The sequence below is a fragment of the Typopeltis vanoorti genome, chromosome 16 (assembly GCF_054136105.1).
Source record: "Typopeltis vanoorti isolate ZY-2024b chromosome 16, IOZ_Tvanoo_1.0, whole genome shotgun sequence".
Lineage (NCBI taxonomy): Eukaryota > Metazoa > Arthropoda > Arachnida > Uropygi > Thelyphonidae > Typopeltis > Typopeltis vanoorti.
The window spans coordinates 13,826,773-13,848,075 of record NC_143564.1 but is presented as its reverse complement, the minus strand read 5'-3'; the positions used below and the strand labels follow the sequence as shown (position 1 = coordinate 13,848,075).

At 35.8% G+C, this 21,303-nt stretch overlaps 1 protein-coding gene across 1 annotated transcript in view; it reads left to right on the top strand.

Moving 5' to 3' along the window:
- Nucleotides 1-17,307: 17,307 nt before the first annotated feature.
- The window catches only part of LOC150097856 (uncharacterized), a 195,857-nt gene continuing 191,861 nt past the window's right edge, over nucleotides 17,308-21,303 (top strand). Inside the window, exon 1 of the mRNA XM_090406611.1 lies at nucleotides 17,308-17,425. Within this exon, the coding sequence (XP_090262737.1) occupies nucleotides 17,308-17,425 (118 nt within the window). The remainder of the gene's footprint in view (nucleotides 17,426-21,303) is intronic.

Here is a 21,303-nt window from a genome sequence, read left to right as displayed (position 1 = left end):
ATGCAAAAACCTTTGTCTTGCATTTCTTGATTTTGAAAAGGCATTTGATTCAGTCTCAACATTAGGTATTTTAGTTAATCAAATAATTGAAATAACTTATGTTGATATATTGAGTCATATATATAAAAATTTAGCTGCCTCTATAAAATGATGAATAAATATGAAATTTCCTACAAAAAAAAAGGGAGTTAGATAGTGATATATCATTTTACCTAAATTATTTATAGCAACCCTAGAAGAAATTACTAATGATAAAGAATTAAAGCAAGAATATAATTCAAGTTAAGGGATATTACATCCCATATTGTTTCATAGCCGAATAAGAAACTGAAAAAGTTTTCATGCCAAATATAGTGTTTCTTATTCGGCTATGAAATAATATGGCATATAATATCCCTTAACTTAAATAATTTCGTGTCGCCGAATTGAAGCCTTCATATAATTAGCAAGAATATAATTTATTTGCATCTTTAATTTATAGTATAACCAAGTGAAATATTTTCAACATCTATTTCTGATCTAGAATATTTTAATAATAAGGTGATACACCATTTTACTATTTGTATATTGGAAATATAATATTTCCGCATTACTTCAACCTTGGTATTACTTCTGGGTCTGGCACCCACTGATGGCATTGAATAATGTAGGTCTTTGAGTTTGCTTGTTTCCCAGGAAGTAGAGAGGTTATGATTGATTTTTGGCTGTCACTAAGTGGACCTGTTGCTGAGCTTCCAGTCCTGGAGTGATTGTGGTCAGGAGTGTTGAGTTTAGTAGTTAGCGATGCTGTAAGAATGCAGAGAGGGAAAGTGAAAGAGATGATTATTTTGGCTGGCAGATCCTTTAGGGTAATCTTGTAGATCACTTAGAATTTTTGGAGAGTTATCTTTGCAATTTAACATAATGAAGGTTGAAACTGTTCTAGTGGCCTCTCCCATACTGTATATTAGCATTATACATGACCAAAAGAGGGTATGCTTTGCATTATGGGATACTAAGACAATTGATGTGAAATTATTATTACTACCCCAAGACCATGGGGTAGTAATCAGACCCCATGGAGTCAAAGACTCATCTAGGAGGTTCTTTTGTCATACACACCACTCATCATACTGCCCCTTAAACACACTCAAATTCTCTGCAGATACCACGCTCTCGGGCAAGGCATTCCGATCATTCACAACTCTGCATGCATAAAACCTGCTTCTCACTCCCCTGCTTACACCCTCCTTATACTACTTCCAGAGATCATATTCCTCATACTCAACATTCCAGAGAACAGAAACTACCTTAGTAAGTCATCTCTGGACCCTTTCCAACATCTCTTCGTCCTTTTGAAAACCAGGTGACCAAATCTGTGCACAGAAGTCCACTTGTGGCCTAATCAAAGCCTTATACAATAGAACAAGTATCTCCTTACTTCTACAAGTCGGTGTCCTCCGCATCATTCCCAGAATTCTTTGTGTTGTCCTCACAGTTTTGGCAATGTATCCCCTAAATTTCAGATCCTTATCCACTATCACCCCAAGATCTCTTATTTCCTCTGCCTCCGGCAATATATCTTTGTTTTCCAGATTTTAAAACCTTACATTTTGCAACATTGAACTCATATCCCCATTTCTATGCCCATTCACTCAATTTATTCAAGTCTTCTTGTAAGGCCACAACATCTCCTCTGCTCTTCATAATTCATCCCCAACTTTGCATCGTATGCAAACAACTGAATATCCCCATCCAACTCTTTTCCCAATATCATTTAACATACAGGTTAAACAGCAATGGCCCTAAAATAGACCCCCGAGCCACACCACTAGTGACTTTCCTCTTCCAGGATATTTCTCCCCCATAAACAACTTGCTGATACCTACCAGATAGTCTGTCTCCAATCCACTGCACACTATATATTATATTATATAATTATATTATTAGCCTCTATATACAAGTAGCCCAGTTGTGAAGATACTTCATGTGCAAATTTGTTTACTTATACATGGATAAAGGATTAAACCTAGAATATAATTTATTGGCATCTTTAATTCTACTGTCACTCTGTTATAAAATGCGAGTAAATTACTAAGACAGGATCTATCTAACTTTTACAAAACCATGCTACCCGCTGTAGAGTGTCGTATTCCTATCCACTCATTCATGAATTTTACCTTTAACCAACTTATCCAATATTTTAACCACCACTCGTGAGATACTAATTGGTCTGTAATTTACTTCTTCTCTCTTAGAGCCAATTTTATGTAATGAAACTCTTACCCTCTTTCACTTTGAAACCTTTCTAGAGTTGAGACTTCTAGATGTGGCTCCCACTTCATTAGAGTAACTTGTAGTTTTCTTGCACATTCCTGTAGCCCATGGGCCAGCATGCTATCCAGTCCCAATGCTGTATTCACATTGATATTAATCAATATGCTGAGCACTTATTAAGTTGGGATGAACTATGAGTTAAAATACCTCAGTTCTCACAATCAGCAAGTGTAAAATCTCCACCTGGATGATACATCTTTGCAGAGTGATCACTTAGTAACTGAACTGTGTCTTTTACTTCTGTCATTTTCATGCTATCGATATTGAATTTACTTTGGCCTGCTTAGCTAATTTTCTATTATATTATGATTTTGTCTTCCTTGCTATGCTAGTCAACTTTCTTGCCTGTACTTTTTATTACTCATTAGCATGCTGAACACCTTTTTATATTCATTTCACAATGTTTTTTCCCAACTCCTGCTTTATATTGTTACTCATATACAAACCTTGACCACTTCCCATTTATAATGACATTCTTTCTTTCTAGCTTCTTACACCATGGCACTGAATTCTGCCTCTGAAATTTGTCATAATCACCACCTTTGTAGGTCCACATAACTCTTTTTGTGACTGAGAATTACACACACACACACACACACATATATACTTTTTGGAGGCTATTATTAAATTTTTTCCATATCTTCCTATGTGCCCATTGATTTATACAACAATCAACAATATGTTTTGTTTTATTGGCATCTACCTTATCCCAGATAGATAGCCTTAGCAGAGAGGAAGATATAGCTACAGGGATTCAGTGTAATTATATTGTAATTTCATGGAGGTGACAGTGATTGAATTCTCTCCTTTCTGAAAATACATATCAAGCATGAGATAGAGACCAGCAGGGCAAGATATATTGGTTGCTGCTATGAGCATAGGTTGCAAAAGAAGGAATTGAAGAAATCGACCTAATTCTGCTTCCATTTTCCTTTCAGTGAAAATCTCTTACTCAGTGACTTCAGTTTCCACAACTGTAATTCCTTTTTTAGACTGCAATAATCCAGTAGATGGAACTCCAGTGATCACACAGAAATGGTTCTCTTTTTGTTAATTGACTCCTACCTACAAAAGGTTACTGGAAACCTATTTGACATTTGTACTGTGAATGGGGTTGGATTTTTTATTTCTTCATTATCATCATCAAATTCCTGCCATGTACCCTCAAGGGGTGTACAGGATATGACAGTACTACATGAAAAAATTACATCATTACTAACTTCCTATCTACAATTTTCCTCCAAATCAGTCTGTTACTTGTCAAGACTCCAACATTATCAGATCTTATATTTCTATCGTCTAAGGCACTTTGTACTGTATCAATCCACCTATATCTTGGTCTTCCTCTGGGTTGTTTTGCTGCCAACCTGGCAGAGAACACTTGTTTTGCTAATCTTTCTTCGCCCATTCTGTTTAAGTGACCATACCACCTGAGATTAGCTCTGCTAACGCATTCCTGGATGCTGACAATGTCAAGTTTTTTCCTAATATCTTCATTTTTAATATGATATTGCCATTGATGCCATCTGTTCACGCCTCTAATCTTTCTCAGGACTCTCATATCTGCGGTCTCTAGTCTTTGGTCAAGTGTTTTACTTCTGACCCAGCTCTCAGATCCATAAGTTAAAACTGGTTTGAACACTGTCTTGTATACAGCTAATTTAGTGTTCCGACTAATTTCTCTTTAATTCCATATGAATTTATTCAATTGACTTCCCACCATACCAGCTTTGCTGATTCTGTTGTCTATTTCTATATTTAATTTACCATCTTCAGTAAAAATCGTGCCTAAGTAACTGAAGCGTTTTACTTGTTCCACAAGTTCTCCATTCACAACACAGTTGACATTTTCAATGATTCTGCCTATTTTCATTGTCTTTGTCTTTTTATTGCTAACCTTCATACCATATTGATTACAACAGTTATTCAATTTAGTCAGAGAATCTTGCAGACTTGTAGCGGATTTATTTAGAAGTATAACATGATCCGCATAAAGCAGAGAGCTGACATTAACATCTCCAATTTTGATATCAGGTTTAATACCACTTTCCTTCATAATGTGATCCATATAGATAATGAATAACAGAGGGGATAATGTACATCCTTGTCTCACACCAGATTTAACATTAAACCATCTTCCTGTACTTCCTTCAATTCTAACTGCTGACTTACAACTCAAATAAAGACTAAGTATTGCTTGATATAATGTCCCATTGACACCATATAGCTGTAGCGTATTGAATAGCTTCTCTCTTGGCACCTTGTCATATGCCTTTTCCAAATCGACAAAACTTAAATACAGATCTTTGTTATATTCCCATGCTTTCTCGACTATTTGTCATAAAGTGAAAATCTGATCCTGACAGCCTCTATTTGGCCTGAATTCAGCTTGTTCTTCACCAAGCTTTTCTTCCACAATTCTTCTCAACCGTTTCTCAATTATACTTGCATAGATCTTGCCAGGAACACTCAGTAGGGAAATACCTCTGTAATTCCCACATTCAGTTTTATTTCCCTTTTTTTATATGGGTACTATGAGAGCTCTACTTCAATCATCGGGAATTCGTCCCTCTGTCCAAACTTTCTGAATTATGCAGTGCAGCCATTGTAAGACTTTCATACCACCATACTTCAGCATTTCTGGTCGAATATCATCTACTCCTGCTGCCTTTCCACATTTCAAGCCTTTGATGGCTTTTTCTACTTCAAGTATGGATATGTATTCCTGACTGCATGCCTGGTCAGTGTTTTTTACCACTGTGCTATCACTGTTTGTTTCATTTAGCAATTTTTCGAAGTAATTACTCCATACTTCAAGGATATCCTTTTCTCCCATTTTCATGTCACCTTTATCATCCCTAACTCCTTTTACAGCATTCTTCCCTCCATTTCTAAGCTTCTTCAACAAGCTCAAGAATATTTTCCCACCTTCTTGATATTTATTTTCTATATTCTTGCCAACATTCTCCCATGACTTTTGTTTAGCTAGTTTTACACACTGTTTAGCTTTCTTACATTTGTCTCTGTATTCTGTAAGAGTAAAAGCTGACTTATTTGCCAGGAACTTTTGATATGCTTTCTTCTTTTCCTTCACTGCCTATTTAACTTCCTGTGTCCACCACGGAGTTCTGATTTTTCTATCCTTGCACACAACCTCACTACATGCCTCTGTGGCTGAATCAATCAGGGTTTTCTTCAAGGCTTGCCACTGAATCTCCAAGATTTGGTTCCTGTTCTCAAACTCTCATTTTTTCTTCAATGATCTTTGTGTATTTTTGTTTACAGTTCACATCTGAGAGCTGCTCAACTTTTATTCGCTTTAAAACTTTCTTACATGTTATTCTTTTCAATATGAAATTCAATTTTATCCTGCTCAAGACTAAAGAGTGATCACTTCCAATTTCAAATCCTCTGTACACTCTGGTGTCCTGCACCAGGGAGAAAACATCACTATCAACAATAACATAGTCAATGAGACTTTTCTTATTCCTAGCCTCTTCTCTCCATGTGAATTTGTGCACATTTTTATGTCGGAACAGGGTGTTAGTAATAACCAGTCCATGTCCTGAGCAGAAATCCAACAGATATTTGCCATTATTATTAGCTTTGCTGCTTTCTCCAGATTTTCCCAAAATATTTTTGTATGTCTCACAATCATTTCCTACTCTGCTATTTAGATCCCCAACAAGGACCAACTTTTCCTTTTTCATTGTGTCAGTTGCTTTTTCTAAAGCGTCAAAAAATTCCTCCACTTCTACCTTAGTAGAACCTTCTGTGGGGCCATAGGCACAAATAAGTCTCATTGTCCAGTTCCCCATTCTCATATTTGCCCACATGACTACTTGAGACCGACTGCCATTCAAGAAGATTAGCCTCGTATTTTGTGTTGAATACTAAGGCTACTTCTTCTTTTCTTTGATTGTCATTGCCTGAATATAACATTTTGTATTTATTGCTCAGCAAGATCTCACCAGTTTTTGTCTTTTTTGTTTCAGTCACCTCTATTATGTCGATCTGGTACTTATCTAATTCCTTGGCTAGCTCCATTTCTTTGCCATTCAGGCTTCTTACGTTGATAGTACTGATCTTTAACTCTGGTGATGTTGAGTTGGGGTTTTTTTCAGATTTGTTCCAGTAGCTGACTTTTCACTGTTCGCCCTGGTTCCCTAGCGAAAACAACGGGGGCCTTGTTTAACCGAGCGACGCCCCAGCCGGCATGAAATTTTGTCATGTTGTACCATCATTTTTTTATTTTGGTTTCACCAATAAGAATACAATTTGGTCGGCTAAATCCCAGATTGCGAGTCCATCCTCGTTCGTTATGTATCAAAGTAGATATCCAACAGGGTGCACCACGAGAAGGTGAGGATTGGACATTAGGTCAGAAGCCCTGGTCGGTTCTCCGCATTCCTTTAAAGGCTATGTGGAGGTCTCCTCTCAGTTATACAGCTTTGACCCTTAAACACCCCTTTTTTTATTTCTTTATTAATTTAATTATCTTTTGCATTTTTAATTATTAAATTGCATTTTGCAATTTAATTATTTTTTTTTGCGTGTGCACACACACACACACACACACACACACACACACACACACACACACACACATATGTATGATGAGTCATTGACTTGGTTGAAACATATATTGTGAAATGAGCAGATTTTTAGAAGTGGAGTGAACAAAGTTCTGATATTGTATTTTTTTAGAACCTGGGCTAATTTTTGTGAAACTGAACTTATGTAAGGAATAGATATATTGCCTTTAAATGTATTTATTTCTTCTATGTGATGACTAGGAGGATCTGCTCCTTAATAAGCCACCTAAAACCATGTCATCATCATCTTAAATTTCCTGGTGTGTACAAAATTTGGTGTGATTGTGATATTCCTTATTTTGGCCAGACAGACAAATCTATTGAATTATGCATGGAGGAACACATGAGGGACATTACTTAAAAGAGACAGCGAGCTATCAAGCCATATCCTTTTCTCGGCTAATCCTAATGATGAAACCCCAAGTCATACAGTCCACTGGGGCTGGGACAGATCTACTAACATCTTTCGTTGCCATGATGAATTGGAGAGAAAAATCGTAGAACCTAGGGAAATCATCTTCAACCCTGAACATCTAAATAATAACTTGAGCTACAACCTTCTAGATAGTCATTCAGCTGTAAATGTACTGGCGTTCATGTGATGCTGCAAGCATGCACTCTCCTAGCAATGCAACAAACGAAAGAACAGCTTTAAATACAACTACAATGTTTTCATGCTAATTATGTATAGAGACTCTCTATGTTGTTCATATTTTTTTAAACCTTCAGTGTTTAATGTTTTTTCTTTTATAATGTCACCTGATGAAGGCTGTTACAAGCCGAAACTAGTCGTGTTTTACTATTAAACCCCCTTTTACCTAACTCTCAGTTTGTCATTCAACTCATTTCACAATATATATATATATATATATATATATATATATATATATTCATATTTATATTTATATATATTGACTAGAACCGAGACTAGAATAACAATTAAATTTATTCAAAACGCAACATGTTTCATCGGATTGTCCGACTTCTTCAGGCGTGGGAGCATAGAAAGCAAATAAACACTATAAGAAACATCGTATCACTATAAAAACGACTATTATAAAATTCAGTTAGCTTTGAACTGTAGCTACAGTCGTGTTGAAGTTCTATTGTTAGGCAGCTACATGCATCTGATTTCATGAGTGTGCCAATGTCAGATAGCAGAGCTGAAAGAGTCCGGTAGATTATAACTAAGGTTATTATTTACGTGATGAGGGTCCATATCATTTTCCTTAGACTCGACTATGCGGCGCTCCACCTCTTCACAGCATATATGAAGGTTTGAAGTTGTTGTCCAGTTTCTGTTGATGGCCTTCATCATTTGTGTTTACTGAAAACAGTACATGGCTTCACAGGGCACTTGCTCTAGTTCTTTTGTAGGCAATGTCCCTGTGGTGTTCTTCCAGACATAGGAGGATGGATTTTTCAGTTTGGCCATAGTATTGCTTCCTGCAGCCACACGTGATTTTGTACACTCCTGGAAATTGTAGATGGTTGTGAGCTTGTTTGTATTTGCTTAAAATCGATCTTAATTTAGGAAGAGTAGAGAAGCAGGTTTTTATGTTGAACTTTTGTAAAATTCTTCTTAATTTCGTGGAAACTGAGCTGATGTATGGTAAGGAGATATAACCTTTGGGGTTGTTTTGATGGCGACGGTATAGATACTTATTAATAGTTTTCGACGAGTACCCATTACTTGTGAAGGTTCTATGTAGATGTTATAGTTCATTTTTTAGCTCTTCATCATCTGACAGTATAGATATGGCACGATGTGCTAGAGTTGAGATGATACTCACTTTCTATGCAGGATAGTGATGTGAGGACGCATGCAGGTATCTATTTGTGTGAGTAGATTTTCTAAAGATTGAGATTTTAATAGAATCAGATGTCTTAGTAAGTCTTACGTCCAGGAAGGGAAGAGATCCATTTTCTTCAACCTCCATTGTTAGTTTGATGAATTGGTGGAAGTTGTTTAAATGATTTAAAAAAGATTGAAGGTTATTGGTGCCATGTTCCCAGATAAGAAATATGATCAACAAATCTCAGCCAAATTTTTGGTTTAAGACTAGCTGAGGAGATTGCCTTTTGTTTGAAATCTTCAAAAAAGATGTTAGCTAATATAGGAGACAGGGGGCTGTCCATTGCCAATCCCTTTTTGTTTGTAGACTTTTTTCTCATATTGAAAGTAGCCAGAGTGAACGCAATGTGATAGCAAGGAAAACATCTTTTTTTTTTTAAATCTTGTTCTTTAAAATATCGAGAACCTCTTGAGTTGGAATGTTTGTAAAGAGAGCCACCACGTCAAAGCTCACCGTGATATCTGAAGGGTGGAGTTTTAAATTTTTGATTTTCGAGATGAAATTGTTGAATTTTTTATGTATGAAGAAGAATTTTCTGTAAAACCTTTTAAAGATGAAGCCAGAAACTTAGATAAGCTGTAGGTAGGCGAGTCAATACTATCTACAATTGGTCTCATTGGGCAGTTTTCCTTGTGTATCTTGGGATTCCGAGTTAATACTACAAATCGTTATATATATATATATATATATATATATATATGTATTGTGATTGTTTATTTTTACTTGGTAGAAAATAATATTATTAATTAGTTTAAATGACTGATACCGAGAGATAAAGAGGTGACATGGTTTATTTAAAAAAGATACTACTGGTTTACTATTTCATTGAATGGATCAACTTCTTCAGGTATCACAATCAAAGAAATATACAAAAAATAACAGAGACTTAAAAATTGCATTAATAGTACTAGCACAAAAGATAGTAGTACATTTTGAAAACAGTAATGCGAGCTTGAGTTCCAAATAAAAGTTGACTACGTGCTGTCACGAGTATGCCAGTATTGAACAGAGGCAATGTGTGCATCAGAGAGATTGAAACTTAGTCTGTTATTGATATGGGAAGAATCCAAGGAAATTTCTCTAGATTTGATAATCTTTCTTTCAAGTTCATCATAGCACACGTGGATATTAGAAGTTTGTGTCCGGTCCACAATGTGTTGGCGGCCTTCATCTGAGTTAACAGAAAAAATAATGTGGCTAGAGATAGCGCTGGCTCTAGTCCTGTTGTAGGAAATATCTCTATGGTATTCTTCCATATGTAGAAGGATAGATTTAGCAGTTTGGCCGTAGTATGGCTTTCCACAATCACATAAAATCTTGTAGACTCCTGGAAACTGAGTGGAAAGATCTTTCTCTTTAGGTTTACTAAGTATATATATATATATATATATATATATTTATATATTTATATACTTAGTAAACCTAAAGTATATATACTTAGTAAACCTATATATATACTTGCCTACCATAATGCCAGTTAATTCTAATAGATCAAACAGATCTATTATATAAGGATCCCTTCCTTACTATTAGTTGAATTCTAAATGTATTTGTAGATGTCTGAATAATTCAGATCACACAAGCTAGTATTGATTTCTTCTCCCATGGAGCACTCCATTCTCAGTCTAGTCTAGTGTAGTGTAGAATTATATGAATAAAAGCAGGATAATATTGGCAATTTCTGTTATTCATTTCCGTGATTAAATTGATTTCATTTGAAATATTTGCACTGAATCTGTTACTGAAATAGTTCTAACACGTATTCTCATTTCTGCTTGAAATCCTCATTCATTATCAAATCCTTAACCATTCTTTTTTCTCAGTTATTTTGAACTTATCTAAGGCTTCTTAATTCACTTATAACTATACCTCTTCTTCAATCCATTCACAGAGGATTCATTAGTCTTGCCAGCAGCTCATTTCATTCACTCAGCATGCACCATCATAAAAACCCAGTCCTCATACTACTCCCAACCATACTCTTACTCAGCTTTCATGTGATGACTTTTTGTTCTGTCTCCACCTGCCATGTAGTCATCATCCTTGCATCGTGTGGTTAAATCGGTTTGTCTGCTGAGTTTAAATCCCTTCTAGGATGCAAGGAATCTTTTTTTATGAATTTTTCAGCTGAAGGTTAATTTGGTCAGAGTACAGGAGTGGTAGGAATTTTCATCTTAGAAACTCCAGCTTTCTTCTAGCAAAATCGGCAATCTTCCAGAGAACACACACAGTCAGACACTATTAACATACATAATATACTGGCCTAATAGCCTTCATTGTTTATCACATTCTTTATCTATACTTATAATTAATATTCGATTGGTCTGATGTTTCTTGTTTTCCCAATTGTAAACTTTCTCCATACCCATTGTTTAGAAATGTAGGTGATCATATCACACCTGCTTTAACAAAAAAACCATGGTCTCTTCTGCAGAGAGTTATATCTCTGGCTACTCATTGCTTCATATAGATCTTAACCAATTTCTCCTATGATGGATTGTCAAAATATAGTATCCCTGGAGTGATGGATGAAGGTATTGAAAAAAGAGAGGAGACAACAATTGATTTTAAGTTTAAACTGTGAACTATGTTCTAGAACAGAGGTTGGCAACGCAGTGCCCGCAGGCACCATCGCACCCACAGCGAATTTTTAGTGCACCCTCAGAGAAATTATTGTAAACTGCCTTGGGGCTCGCAGCTGTAATTTTGTAGTGTAGATCGCAGTATATCTGAGAGATACATTCATTACTGGTATGTGCTAAAATGCAAGAAAACATAAAGAAAAAACACTGCAAATATATGATATATATTAAGTGAATATTGAATCCAACATTATTTCATAGCTGAATATAGAAAATACAAGAGTTTTGTGCCGAATATATAGAAACTAAAAGTTTTGTTGGATGCAAGCATAAGTAGTGCCTTATGGGCAACTGGTAGTAAAGGTGAAGCAAGCTCCAGACCTCTTTCCTTAGTATTTTCCATAAATGTAAAGCACATCTTGTAGAGGTCAGCAACCTTTTTAATATGATGAGTGCAATATAAAATGACTGACATTTTTTCTCTCATTTCAGGCTTAGAAATTCTATGATTAGTTGTTTTTAAGAAAAATGAGATTTCAAATTTTAACATTCTTTTATTTACCTCGCTCTTACAACATATTTTTGTCACATATGAGTGAATATAAAATACCAGAAAAAATGAATACAAAAAGAATATTCATGTTAACAATCAGCATGTATCTGTCAGATCACATGCAAGCACCTTGCTTTATTAATCATAATGGCAAATGTATTTTTTTATCATGTTTGATAAATGAAATTACAAGAGTTTTGTGCTGAATATATAGAAACTAAAAGTTTTGGCAGATGCAAGCATAACTAGTGCCTTATGGGCAACTGGTAGTAAAGGTGGAGCAAGCTCCAGACCTCTTTCCTTAGTATTTTCCATAAATGTAAAGCACATCTTGCAGAGGTCAGCAACCTTTTTAATACGAAGAGTTCAATATAAAATGACTGACATTTCAGGCTTAGAAATTCTATGGTTAGTTGTTTTTAAGAAAAATTAGATTTCAAATTTTAACATTCTTTTATTTACCTTGCTCTAAACGAATCCAAGAACATCAGTCCTCCATTCATCACAACAAACCTGAAAAATCTGGATTGGCTCAGCACCGGATTGAAACTAACCACAACATCCTTTGGTCAAAAACTCGCCTCTTACATAGATCCCGTTATAAATTTGAAAGTTTATTCAAAGAAAGCATAGAAGCCTTAATCCATCGTCCTAACCTGAATCGGAATGACTGTATATCTATATCAAAAATCTGGGAAAGTCTAATCAGGATAACTCATTAATTCATATTAATTTTATGTTATTTAATATTATTAATTAATATCTTTATTTCAATCATGTCTGCTTAAAATAATCCCTTTAATACTTAGTGATATAACATCATGCAGCTTGTTCTATTTTTAAATGATTTATTGTTAGTATTCCACCTTGTATTTTTTTTTTTTAAACTGTTCTTGTAGTGCCACTGAAGATGGGCTGCTATTTCCGACCGAAATATTTGATTAATTAAATATCTTTCTTGTGTTTATGTGCTTATATTATTCAGTCTTTATGTCACAAGTAGCCTTAAAACATCAAATTTTAATCCTTCATGGGGAAAATGCCACCAAAATAACTGGTAAATTAGGAAAACCTTCAGTTATACAAGGTAGGTTATGAGCAAAGATCAATTTTTTAAAAAAATGCTGCGACAACAAGATTATTCCCAATTTCGCTAAGATTAAAGAAACTATAAAATCTCCTGGAGCTCATAATATTTACCGGAACACCAGTTTATCGTTAATCCATAACCAACTTAAAGCTGCTAAACGTGATCTTGCTATTCACAGTCATCATATTTTTGATCTTCGCACCTATATTTCCACAAACTTGGATCCACATCTTTCACACATAGTTCTAAATGTGGCTAAACGTTATACTCAATGAGCATATAATAAACTAAGTCAACATCTAAACTGAAAATATGAAGCTCTTTCTTCTAAACAATTCAAGCCCTTCAAAACTCCAGATAATTGGATTGTCAATATATCCGGACGTCCTCTAACTGATAGCGAAACCCTCATCCTGTCAAAAGGACATGATTTTTTTATTGTTCCTAATAAGATACCATATCTAGATTTCCTAGTTAACATTGAATGGAATATCAGTCATCTAACTAGTGATAAAGTTAATGCTCTTTGCCTAGAAGTCGCTTCTTCTCTACTTAAGGCCAAACTTCTTCCTTCCAACATATCTCTTTCTGAAATGAAATCTTTACAGTCCTTGAGAAAAAACAATCACCTCATTATCACCAAAGCTGACAAGGGGAAAGCAACAGTAGTTATGGACTCAGCAAATTACAGAAGAAAACTTTCTCTTTTACTTTGAGATCGCTCCACATATCAAGAACTTGATTATAATCCAACCAACAGACAACTAAAGAAATTAAATTCTCTCTTAGATGAGATAGAGACACAATTGAAAGACTTAAAACTCATTTTGCAAGACCTCTTAGATTTTATGGTCTTCCTAAAAACATAAGATTGACTTTCCTCTTCATCCAATAGTAGATTGTATTGATTCTCCTACTTACTGTATAGCCAAATATCTGGCTAAATTATTGAAATCTCACATAATCAACTCTAGTTTCTTTCTGAAAAACTCCTCAGATTTCTTAGAAAAATTGAAAAATGCCTCATTGCAACCTACAGATCTATGGAGGGCTTTGATATAGAATCTTTATATACAAATGTACTTCTGAAGGAGACTTTAAAATTACTTGCTGACATCTTTCCAGAAGACATTATAAAACTATTCAATTTTGTAATACACTCTGGATATTTCTTATGTCAAAACAAATTTTACAGCAAAGTAGAAGGAATGGCCATGGGAAGTCCTCTCTCTCCTGCTTTAGCCAACTTTTATTTGAAACATTTAGAAAAAGTCCTCTTCTCATCTATTTTCCCTCACCCATCCTTTTGGGTAAGATATATAGATGACATCTTTACTTTATGGCCGCACAACAAAGACTCCTTACCGTCATTTTTAAACAGTATCAATTCCTTACATCGTCGTATAAAGTTTAATATGGAAATGGAAGAAAACAACCAGTTATCTTTTTAAGATGTTCTCCTCATCCGGTCACCTTCAAATACTCTTACAACTACAGTTTACAGGAAACCAATGTTCACAGGTCGTTATATTCTTAAAGAATCAGCCCATCATCCTTGTCAAAAAACAAGAATCATAAAATGTCTAATCAGAAGAGCCCAAACTAATTGTTCTACTTCTAATTTTCTACAGAAAGAACTTTCTACTATCTAACAACACATAAAACTCGATGGCTTTTCCGAAAAGAGTACTCAACATCTTCTCGATTCTTATAATCCACCACAAAACAAGAAAGATTCAATACGTCGAGTTCCAATTCCATACATCTCCGGGATTTCAGAACCTATCGCAAGAATTCTGAAGAAATATGAGTTAACAGCTACGTATTCACCTATTCACAAATTAACTTCCCATTTTCCTTCTCATAAAGACAAACTCTCAACTATGTCTCTTCCTGGAGTTTATCAAATTCTCTGCAACTGTGATCTCTCCTATTTTGGACAAACTGGATGTTCTCTTGAAAAATGAATCCAAGAACATCAATCCTACATTCATCACAACAAACCTGAAAAATCTGGATTGGCTCAGCACCGGATTGAAACTAACCACAACATCCTTTGGTCAAAAACTCGCCTCTTACATAGATCCCGTTATAAATTTGAAAGTTTATTCAAAGAAAGCATAGAAGCCTTACTCCATCGTCCTAACCTGAATCGGAATGACTGTATATCTATATCAAAAATCTGGGAAAGTCTAATCAGGATAACTCATTAATTCATATTAATTTTATGTTATTTAATATTATTAATTAATATCTTTATTTCAATCATGTCTCTGTTTAAAATAATCCCTTTAATACTTAGTGGTATAATATTACACGGCTTGTTCTATTTTTAAATGATCTATTGTTAGTATTCCACCTTGTATTTTTTTTTTTTAAACTTTTCTTGTAGTGCCACTGAAGATGGTCTGCTATTTCCAGACCGAAATATTTGGTTAATTAAATATCTTTCTTGTGTTTATGTGCTTATATTATTCAGTCTTTATGTCACAAGTATCCTTAAAACATCAAACTTATATTATTCATTTGTTTATTATGCAATAATAGTGTGGCTATTTCTGAAAAAAGTAACATAGAAAGACATTTCAAAACCATTCATGCCAATTGTAATTTTAAGTTTAATTATTTAAATCAGGAGGAGTCGGCAACACAGCACCCGCGGCATCATGGTGTAGGCAGTATTGCGCCCTTCATATTAAAAAGGTTGACGACTACCGTTCTAGAATACCAGAATGGCATGTTTTTTAAGCCACTTCAATCCTACGTATTAGAAAGATGGTGTTCTCATACATCTCCGTGAAAATCATTTTATGCCTAAAGACTCCATAAAGATCTGTTCCATATTGGGATTGAAACTCATAGTCTGTAGTTAGGAAGAAAGTGACACTGTTCATTTAGTTTGTAATTAGTTATATTTGTCCTACACATAGCTGCTACTGAATTAGAAACTTTTATGCAGATGTATTAAGATAATAAGGGAGATGTAATAACTTTATTGTAGTAACCAGTGGTGCTATGTGCGATTTAGGTTGGGCTGTCATGTGGCTTATGCAACCCACACTACAAAATTCACATCAATTTGATAGGATTGCATTTTTATTGATGTATGAAAGTTTTAAGAGTGCATAGTGCATCAGTGCTTATCGTAATTGGTCCAATGCAATTTATTGTGGGAAAACTTTGAATACTTTAATTTATCAACTAATATAATTTTAAATATGGAAAGCATAAAGGTCAAATGACCAATAGCTATGTGTCACATACACCGTTTATGTGAGAAGCACAAAGAGTTTACGCTTCGTGGTGAGATTAGATTATCATTGGAAAATACTAGAGTTCATAGTTAAGAATTTATGGAGACACAACACGTGTTGTGTCTCCGTAAATTCTTAAATATGAATGCTGACAACCATGTAACCTTTAAAGAAAGAAATACTAGAGTTATTTTTCTATATTGAACCAAAGAAAGCCTGAAATAACTCATTTTACTTACTTATTTATACATGTTTCATCCTCCTTCAGCTATAATCATACAATCCATGAACGCTCTGTCAGAAAACAGGCCATTCAGTACATTGGCAATATTGTTTCCCATTGTAAATATGGGCAAAAAAATTATTTATAGAAAATTCTAAATATATATTAAAAACTTGTCTATATTGGTGTCCTAAATAAGTCAGTTCGCACTTCATGCATGCAAAACAGAGGAAACTCAGAAAACAAAAACAGCGACAAATGACAACGTTCAATTGGATTGCTTTACACAATAACCAATCACAACCACTAACGACTTCTGGGTGCTCATTTTAGTAGGGAAGATGTTGTAAGGCCACAATATCTTTCCTACACTTCATGGTTCGTCCCAACTTTGCATCATCTGCAAACTACGAGGGTGGTCTCAGTGCACACCCTACCTCACCTTCTGGACATTTAAAACCACTGGAATGCTAAGAATTTGACACACTGCACCATCAGCACATCTGGTTAAAGGGCTCAATGGTGTCCGTATTTATAACCTTACACCGGGGCTGATATATCTCCTTTTCATGAGCATTACTGTATTGTGTTTAACTTTAGGAATCACACAAAACCATTAGAGAAGTCTTTAACAGGAATAAATGCAAAAATATAATATTCGTGAAATTGCTATTCTGTGGGTGTTTGCACACCTAGGACACATTGAATATACACCCCTGGTAGTAACTGTAGCAGAAGATGCAATAAGGGAAAGAACTGCATTACTTGTCTTAAAAATAAGGAGATCAAGTATGAAAGAAATGAAATGATGAAAATATGTGAAGACTTTTATATCAAGATGTATGAAGATATCTATCTTAGACCCTCTGAAAATGAAGAAACTGAGATGATACCAGAAATAATGGTGGAAGAAGTGGAGAAAGTAATTGCAGAAATGAAATTTAACAAAAGCCCAGGTAATGATGGAATATTGACTAAACATCTAAAGGCAGGAGAAGGACATTACAGAAGCAACTGAATTTGTTATTTAATGACATTATCAAACAAGGAAAAAACCTTGAACAGTGAAAAAATGCAATTATGGTACCAATCCACAAAAAAGGCAATAATGAAGAAATAAGTAATTACAGACAAAGAAGCCTATTATCACAAGTATATAAACGGTTTTCAAAAATATTGCTAAATACATTAATGATAAAGTTGGATGAAGCTCAACCAGTAGAGCATGCTGGTTTTTTAGAAAAATATTTTTACAATAGACATTATTCATACTACAAGGGTAGTATGAGCAGTTATTATTATCCAAGACCCCATGGAGTCAAAGACTCATCTGGGAGGTCCTTTTATCATACACACAGCTCATCATACCTTGCTTTAAACACACTCAAATTCTCTGTAGAACCACACTCTCAGGCAAGGCATTCCAATCATTCACAACTCTGCATGAAAAAAACCTACTTCTCACTCCCCTACTCACACCCTCTTTATACAGTTTCCAGGGATTGTCTCTGGTTCTCCCCTGATCTCCCACTGTTTTTTGTAGAAACTCTTCAGCATTGATCCTATAACAGCCCCTTACTAACTCCATCTTATGCCATCATATCTCTCCTATTCCTCCTGTCCACCAGACTGCAAGTTGAATCTTCTCAATGTTTCCTCATACTCGACATTCCAGAGGTTAAAAACTACCTTAGTGAGTTGCCTCTAGCCCCTTTTCCAGCATCTCTTCATCCTTCTAAAAACCAGGTGACCAAATCTGGGCACAATAGTCCATGTGTGGCCTAATCAAAGCCTTATACAATGGAACAAGAATCTCCCTACTTCTACAAGTCAGTGTCCTCTTTATCATTCCCAGAAGCCTTTGTGTTGTCTTCACAATTTTGGCTGTGTCCCCTAAATTTCAGATTTTTATCCACTACCACCCCCAGATCTCCTATTTCCTCTACCTCTGACCTCACTCTATCCTCACCAAGTATAAATTCTGCATCCCATTTTTGTTTTCCAAATTTTAAAATCTTACATTTTGCAACATTGAACTCACATCCCCATTCCTGTGCCAATCACTCAATTTATTCAAGTCTTCTTGTGAGGCCACAAAATCTTCCCTACTCTTCATGGTTCATCCCAACATTGCATCATCTGCAAACAACTGAATATCTCCATCCAAATCTTCACATGTATCATTAATATACAAGTTAAACAGCAATGGCCCCAAAACAGATCCCTGAGACACACCACTAGTAACTTTCCTTTTCCTGGATATCACTCCCCCATGCACAACTTGTTGATACCTATCAGATAGGAAGTCTCCAATCCAGTGCACCAATCTAATATCCAACCTCATCTGCTCTAGTTTGACCATCAACTTATCATGCGGTAATCTATCAAAAGCCTTTGCAAAATTTAAGTATATTACTGTGTATCCTTTTCCTCTGTCCATCCATGGAAGCAGTCACCTTACTGTAATAAGTAAGTAGATTACTAAAACATGACCTCCCTTTAGCAAATCTATGCTGTATATCAAAGATAATACCATTGTTGTCAACCTAATTCTGGATCCTAGTTCTCACCAGCTTCTCCAACAACCTAACTACAACACCTGACACACAGATAGGCCTATAGTTTGATGCTTGCGTTCTATCGCCTCCTTTATGGAATGGCACAGTGTTGCCCTCCTTCCACTCTTTAGGAACTTGACTCAGTGCAAGACTCGTATTAGAAAAATATGTCAAGGCAGATGTCAATTCCCTGGCACATTCCTTCAGAATACGTGGTGATATATTATCAAGTCCCACAGCCTTATTTACATCTAGTTTGCTCAACTTCCCATACACCTCTTGTTCACATACAGTCAGTCTCTCCTCCCCATCATCAACTGCTCTCAATCTCTCCATGAAGTCACATTCACAAGATTGAAAGACCTTTATGAACTGCTGATTAAGTATCTCCACCACACCTTCTGCAAAAGCTGTCTTTATACCATGTTCTCCAATCAGTGTCATCCTTCCATAATCATTCTTTCTTTTTCTGGCTACATATCGAAAGAACTCCTTAGGATTCTTTTTTGGCTTCATTAGCTAACTGCTGTTCATACCTCACTTTTAGCTACCCTCACCAACCAACTCACCCGCCTTGCCTGGTCTTTGTAGTCCTCATGGAATTGGTTATTTCCAATTCTCTTATGCTACCTCCATAATGCCCTTTTTCTCTGTATTGCATGCTTAATCTCTTTATTCATCCATTTCACACCTATCTTGTTTAACCTTCTCACCCTTGGAATACATTTAGACATTGCATGTACTAGATAGTTTTTGAAAATCTCCCAAGCTGCATTGATCTCTTTTCCAGCTAACTCCTCATTCCATGCAATGCCTGCAAGCTGTCTCCTGAGCTCTTCATAATCACTCCCCCACCCTTGTAGTTCCACGTATACTCTTTTCTTACAGAGTGACCATGAGGTGTTACACCCGGTAACATCTCATGGTCACTCTCACCAATTGGTGGGTCATTTGATACCTAATTTATAATTACATCCTCTGATGAGATGACCAAATTCAAGACCCTCAATCCTTTTGTCCCCTCTGTTACATACCATTTGAGATAGTTATCCCTCAAAAACTCAAGAAACTTATTTTCTATACTTCCATTTGCTATCTCATAATTCTAGTCTATATTGCCATAATTAAAAATTGCCCATAATGATCACTCTTTTCTTATTTGCTTGGCTAATTTGATTATACATTTCATAGCCACTACCATCCACATTACGTGGTCTATAACAACATCCAACCAAGTATTTCATTCCATTCACCTCTATCTCACACCATACTGCCTCAAAACCACTGGCACTATTTCGTTCTTGCATCTCTACTTTGTATGGACATAACTCTTTCTCTATCATCAATAGCACTCCCCCCTTCCTATTTATCCCTTCTATCCTCACGAAACACATCATACCCTTCCATCTCTATTCCTGTGGATGTCGTCCTCATCTAACCATGTCTCATTTATTCCAACAATTTTTGGGTGAACAGACTCAGTTAATGCAACCATTTCATCTGCCTTGTTTCTTACATTTCTAGCATTTGTATACACACACAACAGCTCATTCCTGGAACTACAGCTAATTCCACTGATACCACTCATTCGATGTGATCTCTCCATGCTTGACTGGGGCCATTTCCCTTTCTGCTTATTCATTTCAGAACCCTCTTCGATTCCAATTGTTTCCTCTTGATCCCAGGTCATCCCATTCCTTTCCTGTCTACACATGCTTTCACATCCTCTTGGTGCATCCATCTTTCTCACGTTATGTACCCCTGTCCACCCTGAGCCTGCCCGTTTCCCTGTTCATCTTGCATACCCATTCCCTCATTTTCCGTACTCCTGCCACTCACTTCCTCATTCATAACCACTTGTTCAGTTTCTCCTGTTACTCTTATGCTCTTCCACATCACTTCCTACTTGATCTGATTCATTCTCTGTACTCACTTCTCTATCTTCCAGCAGCATTCTCTCCATGTGACTCACACCATAACCACTCAAATGCAGTCCATCGTTCCCATACAGTTCACTTCATCCTTCAAACTCATTCCACACAGTAACAAATTGTACTCCCTTCTCCTCACACATTTCAGCTAACTTATCATTCATAATCCTTGCTCTCTGCCTCATCTCACCACAGTCATACCTAAGCAACACGCTTACTACCCTTCCTCTCACACTATTCTCTTTTATCCGTCTAAGCAGCCACCTGATATCCATTCTGACATGCTCTTTGTCCTCTGTCAAGTCATTCATACCTATTAAAGCCATCAACTACTTTGCTTGCTCC